At 37.7% G+C, this 8,900-nt stretch overlaps 1 protein-coding gene across 1 annotated transcript in view; it reads right to left on the bottom strand.

The window, feature by feature from the left end:
- cdh23 (cadherin-related 23) overlaps positions 1-8,900 on the bottom strand; it is a 112,498-nt gene that overhangs the window by 70,321 nt on the left and 33,277 nt on the right. The window contains exons 11-12 of the mRNA XM_042336598.1: positions 6,424-6,552; positions 3,994-4,221 (exon numbers count right to left, since the gene is read on the bottom strand). Of these exons, the coding sequence (XP_042192532.1) occupies positions 3,994-4,221; positions 6,424-6,552 (357 nt within the window). The remainder of the gene's footprint in view (positions 1-3,993; positions 4,222-6,423; positions 6,553-8,900) is intronic.

The following is an 8,900-nucleotide window of genomic DNA, read 5'->3' as shown; positions in this document are numbered from 1 at the left end:
TTTGGGACGTCCTCCCGACGTGAAAGGCACTCTATAAATGTAATTTTTGTCGTCGTTGTTGTCCACAGACACAATTTTCAATCCGTGCACCACTTCCTTCTCAAAACTGTTGATATGTCTGATATGAGGGCGTTTTTCAGACCAGCAAGACAGGAACTGTGGAAACAAGAGTCACAACCTTCCTGGTTTGTATCCCTTGCAATAATCGCAAAGCAGAAGTGGGAAGTCAGCTGAGTTTTGGAACGTGCAGAACCAAAAATGTGAAATGTTCTTTTTCTCTACAATTTCGGTAATGCAGCAGTTCCAACTTTATGTTAACCTTATGATAACTAGGTAAGCATAGAATAAAGAAAAACGGAATTCCTGTGAGCTGGCGTGGCATACTTTAGATTACCGGAAGGATCTTCATTTGGATGACTCTGATTCTGTTTTAGGGGATCCGGTTCAAAATAATCCTGCAAATTAGACCCTTCACATCAGTATTCACATCAGCTCAGCTATTGCTTCTCATTTTATTATTTCTTCTCAGTTTTCTAAAACAAACAAACTATGCCAACCAATCTGCAATACCGACAGAAAGAATACAAAAAATTTATACCTGCACAATACCACTTGGAGAAAACACTTTCTCTTATCTTTTATAACATATTTGTTGGAGAGCAAGTCTGTCATAATTCTACAGTTGTCTTCAACCGACAAGATTACAGGATGTTCTAGAAAGGATTATTTTTGCAACAGTCACATTTGGAAATGTTTGGAAGATATTGGAAGGAAGGTATTGCAGGGCACATAATCACTTTAGTGACACAAAGCAATTAATTTCTTCAAAGGTTGCTCTAGTCCTGGCATACTGAGAAATGAACTGAACCTCTCGAAAAGGAAACCTTAGTTTATCAATCTGCTGAGATGCAGGAAATGTGTATTGACTAATGAATTCTTGCTGTACCTAGTTGCACTGAGGTTTCCTGTTATTTACTCTATGTGTGAGGCAGGGAACACTATTTCATCAGCCCCTGTTGTCCTGCCCTAAATGAGAATATCTGACATTTACTCTGGAGATCAATTAATTACCCGTTTACTGAGCTTGTTAAGTAACAAAGATCAACTGGAGCATCCAAAATACATTGTTCCCATAACAAAGTCCTTCATTATGATAATGGCAATAATAATAATTTGGTGTAGCGTGTTTCTGTCCAGAGGATGTCCTGAAACGTTTAACAGGATAAACTGTAAAGTGGAGTGACTGTGTGGTTTGTGGGTAAATGTGGTAACCAATTTGCACGCAGCAATGTTCTACAAACAGGCATGAAGTGAATGACCAATTTTATTTGGAGGATTGATGCCATTGCTTGGGGACATCCTCCCAAAGTGAAAGTGGCAAGATAAACACAATTTTGTTGTTGATTATTGGCAAGGATATCAGGAAAAACTTCCTTCTCTTTTCGACTAGTGCCATGGGATCTTTAACTCCAACCTGAACAGGCAAGCCTAGCGCATTGATAGCCGGTTATGGTGTCTTCTAAATAGTTATTTTACACTTTGATATTGTTTCTCTCCATCTCTGAAATGAAGCTAGAGTGAAATATGCCAAGAATTTTTGATAATTTAAATGATTATAGAGTCTTTCGCATTGGGAGGCTATATCAAAATGCTTACACAGGATACGCTGTAAAGTGCAGTAACTGTATTTTGTAGTCAAAATAATTTGGTATCAAAAACTTATCAAAGGATCAGAATGCCTGAAAACCAGGCATTCGATAGTGGATGGCTTATTTATTTTAGAAAGATGTATAAATACAAAATCCAATTATAAAACAATAATGAAAAAATGGCTACTTTTTGCTAAGGATGTGAGATTGACCCCATTGTGCAAATAAATTAAGAAGCACTATTATGTTGTTTGAAAGGATCCCAAATACAGATTTGTTTTGTTATTTCAAGGTTGTGTTTTTGTACTCCCTCCCTGTTCCCGGATCTCAATGGACTTTGCCAACATCATGGATTGAGTGAGTCACAGACAAAGCTCACAGGGCATCTGTGGAAGCAAATGTGTGAGTCAACTCCTAATGTCTCTGTTCACGTTAAACAATTGAATCCCCTCTCGTACTTTGTACCAATTAATCACAGCTAAAAGTGATGCACAGATCCAGCTTGAGGGACATTGATTCAATGATTAAGCTCGGTTCCCTTCAGGAGACGGTTTTGGAATCTCACTAATGCCATCGGTTGCTGTATAACTCAGACTCCAATACTCCAACAATGTTTTCCCCTTAAGTTTGTAATGTTGTTATAGAGACATACACACTCACAGCACTTTTACAGAAAGCATTAATGCATTTAAGAGAAAATGTGATGCATAGATCACAGAAAATGGAATAGAGGGTAAAGCAGTGGGATAGGCAGAGGGGATTTGGATCAGTGAAAACTCATTTGGATCATAAACGCTGGCACAGACTGATTGGGCCGAATGGCCTGTTTCAGTGCCACAATTCTTAAAAACATTTCAGGAATTGCTGCAATCTCAAACTGCCTTGGTTTCCGGGCATGGAAGTTGTAAAGCAAAACACTTCCCATTGTACCTGAGGGTACTATGCTGCCATCTGTGCTGCACGAGGACATCTCAAAGAAGCTTCTTAAAATCACAGGAAGTGCACCAGTGCCGTTTCAGCTGTGTCATGATGTTAAGGTCTAGACATTGAAAGTCTTTGAGATTAATATCTTGAATCTTGTTGGTGATGCTGTTAGAATTCTGCTGAGAACAAATCTGTAGCTTTTTTTTTACAAAAAGTGTGGAAGTTGCAATCTACTGTGCATTGTGGGGAGGGTGGGCTTAGCAGCATTCTTTAGCAATGCCTCGAGTTTGAGGAATTTCATAATTTATTCAATGTGATAATTATTGCATCAAATGGATTAAAAAAAACACTGTCAATTTCACCCACAGGTTCTAAATGTGGCTAAGCAACCTCTAGGTATTTAAACAGACACTATAACACAAGTTTTGTGCGGAAGGGGGGGATATTTCTAAACACAATTCTATTGTGCAAGATTATAAATTGCAGTAGACAGGGTCATTTTTTTACGGAAACATCTGTGAGTTGCTCATCACTCTACAGCATTGCACCTGTTATTGCATGAGCTGTCCAAAAAAAAACACCAGCACCATCTGCAAATACACATTTACTTTTAGATGATACTGATTCACATTAGTCAAGCTTAATATAGATATTATGTTCCAATTTATTTCTGACACAGTGGTTATTGGTACATTTGGCAGATTGTTACTGGGAATTTGCAAGCAAGGTTGGTCACAAACAGCTTTCAGTTTTTCTGGCCCCAAACCCCAAATTGGAAAGAAATGCCGGCCGATTTCACTATGTCGAAACATTGCAAAGCAAGATTTGACATTTTACGCAAGAACTTGTGACACGTACAAAGTTGTCATGACTATAAATATTGTAAAAATGTACCTGTGCTTTGGGAGTGGTAAAAGTGCACAAGCATGATCAATGTATTCGTCACATACTCCACTGTAGTAACCTCAATCTATCCATACAATTAATTGTAGATTCCACTTTCATTCTAAATCCAACAGAGCTTCAAAACTTCCTCAGAGAGCTAAAGACTAAAACCCATCATTCGTGCTGTAAATAAATGTTATGGTTTCACGCTAGGTGGGTGAGATTGTTAAGGGAACAATGCACATGTTTCTCCTGGATTCTTTGCTTTCCCAAACTATCAATAATGCTTCTTAATTCTTGGCCTGGCAGAAGTGCTCAAGCACTGATACCAATGTTATGCTCACAAAATTATCGTTTGGTTTACTATCAACAGTCCTAATATTCTTCAAAGCTGGTTCAAATGCAAGGAAAAGGGACAATACTGGTCAATTGACGTTAGCAATTGTCAAGATTTAAAAAATATTGTTTTCATAAACATTTGAACATAAACCAAGTAAAACCTTTCAGGGAGAGGAAGGAAAATGAGGACACTTACCGAGAGCGAAGGGGTGCCATCATCTTCCACCGTGACTGTCAGCTGATAAAAGCCCTGCCTCTCACGGTCAGGTGGAGAAGGACGGGTGACAATCTCTCCAGTCACCCGATCAATTCGGAAGGTGAGATCCTCATTCCCTTGGGTGATGTAGTAGTACAGGACAGCATTAATACCAGTGTCCTTATCTGTTGCCCTGACTCGGGTGACTGCAGTGCCTCCACCAACATTCTGAAAAATAAACATGACTTGTTAAAGGCCTGTTCATTTAGACACAACTAACAAGCAATGCCAGTCAGATGGGGATTTCTGCTGCATTGTTCTTTTCAGCAGCTTTTTTCTTAACAAGTGAGTTTGCCACCTCAGGACTGGAAGTACACAAAACTCACCAGATTGCCAAACTTATGCCAAAAGCTTAGAAATAACCACTTTGGTCTGGAAAAAATCATAATATTGTGTGTCTTAAAACAAGGAAAAAAGCTTCCAACTAAGTGTTGTACTGTACAAATAAATGCTCCTAGATTTTATTTTTATTTGCATTTTGAAATGTCTCAACGACGTGATAAGGCACAATATCAAATGCAAGGATTATTATTTTTTTCCACTTGCCAAACCACTGTTGGTTCATCTGCAAACAGTGTGCAGTGCAGGTAGTGATTAAGCCTCTACTCTCATTAGTGTACCAGTTCATAACTTGGTCTCAGATATTTCAATTTACTGCAGAACATTAAGCAATAACCAGAAGAAATATCACACACAAAAAAAAACAAGGAACTGAAAAAAATCTTTCAATCTCACATTACTCGGATGTGAACGTGACTTTTTCATTTCACAAAGAATTGCAAAATTAGATTCCCTTGTTCTACTCTTGTGTGTGTTGCGTAGCCTTTCTGTGGGCTAATTAACTGTTTTTAACCCGTATCTGATGACCTTTATTAACCATAATTTCAGATGTGCACTTTGTCAGTACGGACAAGTACTGAATTTACCAAGGGGGAAACTGAAACTGAGCCATAAATTCAATCATTGATCATCATGTCAAAACAGTGAGAGGCAGCAATAATCAAGGCAAAAAGGCCATATTTCCAGTTCAGATTCCCAGAAGTCATACTCAAGGTGTTTAGTGCTCTCGTCGGCTGCACCTAAACTATTGCATACAGTTCTGATTGCCATGATATAAGGTATCAGTGGAAGCAGTGTGGACGAGAGCCACAAGGATGATCTTCAGTGTTAGAGATATGAACTACAAACAATGATTACAAGCAAAGAAGTCTTAGACAAAGCTTCAACTTTCATAAGCACCTAATCTATGTTACACTTGACTTAGGTTTGCACAATATTGATATGTTCCCTTTACAGACATCTCTTGTCTTAACTGTATATTCTCTTTGCGGGAAAGGAAAGCGTTGACCTTCATATTGAAAAACAATTTCTCATAATTACAATAGTTCCCTAATACAGTATATGAAGTCAAAATTCAATGTATTACTATAATTTGGAAGAGAAGACAAAGTGTTGTTTCTTTTTGATAATCTTTTCAAAGAACTTACTGAATTTCTTTTTTTTCAAAGAGGTGTGGACTGCAGTTTAAGTGCAGATCAGATGCAAACCTTTTATCTATGGCAGAGCTGTTTGAACACTATTTTTACCCCACAAGTGGACAGGTGTGACATTTGAGAACGTTGATGTTCTGTACTGTGCATTAAAATTAAAAACAGTAAGCATGTTGCAACCTTATAATTTAAAATAATAATTCTAAAACAATTTGAATGGTCAGATAATGTTTGCAAATTGAAAATCCTGTAACTGGGACATTTTTACATTAGGTCTTGAATCAAAAATAATTTTAAATGTTTTAATTCTCTTACATGTACGGTATAAAGGGACTACAAGCTTTCTGCAACACTGAAAAGGAAATTGAATAAATTTGCACCCAGTACCTGCATCAAGCTACAGCATATCTTTCATCTTTGCATCAACAATTTACCTCAAGGCTAACCTCTGAAGAGCAACAGCTACTGGGGTGAAAGAGAGCGATCATTTTCACATTTGCCATCTTCGTGGCACATCTAAGACAAAAAATTTCACTCGAGAACTTATGTAATTTTTCCTGTGGTCATAGGTCCATTAGTTTGATACTAAGCAACTAATTTTATGTAGACCTAGTACTGGGTCTCTCAGCAGGTCAGAGGCTATATTAAAGTCCAACAATCTGACTGACTAGATTTCTAGATGATTGATACATTTCAGCCAAGGCTCTTTGCTAAGTTTCACTTCAAAACAGAGCCCAAGTTCCATTGGGCAGAACAGTACAATTAAAATAATAGGCTCATAAACTAAAAAGTATAGCACAGACATTTAGAGAATCCCTCCTCACCAATTATTTCAGTACAATACAGAAACCAGGGCTATAGTGGGCAGAATTAATCTTACTTCACAAATGCTGATATTGTAGCTCGCAGGAAAGGCAATAATGGGAGCGTTGTCGTTGACGTCGCCAATTGTAATAATCAGGGTGTGATTCGTCCTCTGCGGCTGGAAACCATTATCATGTGCTTGAATCTGAAAAGAAAGGGTCAGCTTTTGTAGTTCAATATTTACTATTCACCTCAATAACACGTTTATATTTTGATTTATATCACCTTAGTGCCCTTTGTACCATAACCATGCATATCAATTTTTTTTATAACATGCGTATCAATAACATTGCACAAAATATACAGTAAATTAATTTCTGCAAAATGCTTTAAGTCTCAAAGATGTGATAAGGGGCTATCAAATACAAGGATTATTATTATTCTCAATCGTGTACTTTATTATTCCAAAGGATGGAAACAAAACTCAAAAAACCATCAAGATTTTATAACACATACTGTGAAATACAAATCATTGAGGGAGGAGGGGAGAGGTTAGTAAGAGAATGGAGACCAGACAAGATGACAAGGACAATTCCAATATTTTCAGATATGTCAAGAATAAGAGGTCACAGGTTCAGGAATGAAAACATTTCTTTACACTGAAGGTAATTGACAAATGAAGTTAGCATGAAGGGTGGTTGAGTGCAACCACTGGAGTCATTTAAGAAACAGTTTGATACAGGAATGAGAAGATTGTAGGGTGGATATTGTGGAAGAATCAGATGAAATGGGCCAAAGGGCCTTCTTGATTTGAATCTCCTTTGTGGCCATTTGGATATTTATTTTGCTATGGTGAATTTTAAAAGCAACACTGAAAAATACAGGATGCACCTCAAAACTTTAAGGAACCCATAGTGGGACTTGGAAAATATAATCCAGATTTCAGAGTCATGAAAATAAGGCTTGTATCTACAGGTGGCCAAATCAATGGGACATTGTATCAATGACTTGAGTTCTTAGTCATTGTGCCAGAAATAACAGGATGCAGATTTGTATTTGTAGCTTCCCACACTGTGAGTTTGTGACCTGTAACAAGGCCATCAGGGAAGGAGTAAACTCAGGCAATGTACTTCGCCTCTGATAGGAAGGTGCAACTGACAAGCTGTCAACTGAGGCTACTCTTGTACGTCTTGAGCAAGTGTTTTTTAATCAATGTGTGTTCTTTTCTTGCTTGGTTCCTGCTTTTTTGTTATCTGCTAAAATGGCATGTAACACTGGTAAAAATATAAGTTATCAGCACCATACAAACACCAACAGTACTGTATGGAGAGGGGAGCTCAACCATGATCAGCTTAACCGATCAGAATAACTGCTCCAGGCCAGTGGAAGAAAGCAAGGCCAGCCAATAAATGAACAGCTCCAACAGTGCATTTCATGTCAAAAGGTAAGCAACACTCGACCATGTTCTGGATGGAAAGCAGGGGTTGGTCTGGTGTATCTTGCGAAAGAAAATTAAAGAGAAGATTGCAAAGTTTTGCAATGTGAAGTACATTTTCCTGTAGTTATAGGCATTTTCTACTAAAATTAGTGCATTGGCTAAAATGGTGTCATTGTGGCCATTTTCCATTGGACAATGCTGATTTAGTTGACTGGAAATATAGTTTGACAGTTTATGTAAGAGACATCTTCATGTACATAATGCTTCATAAGAGAAAATTATATTTAAAAAATGTATTGTTCAGATGCAGGGTTAATCTGCAAATATTGTTAAGTATCCATCAACTCATCCAGATCGATATCTTCTAGGGATCAAAGCTGAATGATGAGCAATCCTTTCAGGTCTCCAAAGATTCTTAGAACAAGGAAAACACTCCTGAATTGTAGTCATAATCAATATTGTTCTTTTTTTGGGCCAATTTCAAATGCAGTGCTTCCCTTTTTCAGGATCTAAAATGTGGTGGCAAGTTGTGTGACACATTAAAATAACATTACAGAATGTGCTTAAAGTGTATTCCTATATTCCTCAACAAAATAACATCAGAGTTGTTTCTGCATTTTGTTGGTGCTATACAAAAATGCAAGGGAAATGGCACAGAACTCAGGAAAAGATTGATCTGTAAGTAAAATATCTATAATCAAGCAGGGTGTAGTCATTCTGCTGATGAATTGGCAGTGACTGACTAATAATGTGAATCCAGGAGCTAAGCTGCAACCCCAAGATCCAACTAATCCCCTGATCATCCAAAGGTAACTTTTATTTACGACTCTTAATGTGGCAGTTCCAGAAGCCGACAGCTGTAGATGGCATGATAAGTGGTGCTGGATATGAGTCGGGCTGCAGGGCAGCAGATTAATGTTCTGTTTTGTAACAATGGCTCATAAATCTGCAATTCAGCTCCAAACTGGCAAATAGATAACACAGGCAGTCATTGTGAGACATAGCCATTGAGCAAGTCACTTTTGGTAGCTTTTGGTAGTCCTAAAACAAAAATTCTCTACCATTCTCAAAGGGAAAATGGGAGCTATGTTGTACTCAGAGATTAAGGCCTTAAT

This window comes from Callorhinchus milii, unplaced genomic scaffold (assembly GCF_018977255.1).
Source record: "Callorhinchus milii isolate IMCB2004 unplaced genomic scaffold, IMCB_Cmil_1.0 Scaffold7, whole genome shotgun sequence".
In the NCBI taxonomy this organism is placed as follows: Eukaryota; Metazoa; Chordata; class Chondrichthyes; order Chimaeriformes; family Callorhinchidae; genus Callorhinchus; species Callorhinchus milii.
Note: the sequence above shows the minus strand (reverse complement) of the source record. Positions and strands in the feature narration are given on the sequence as shown.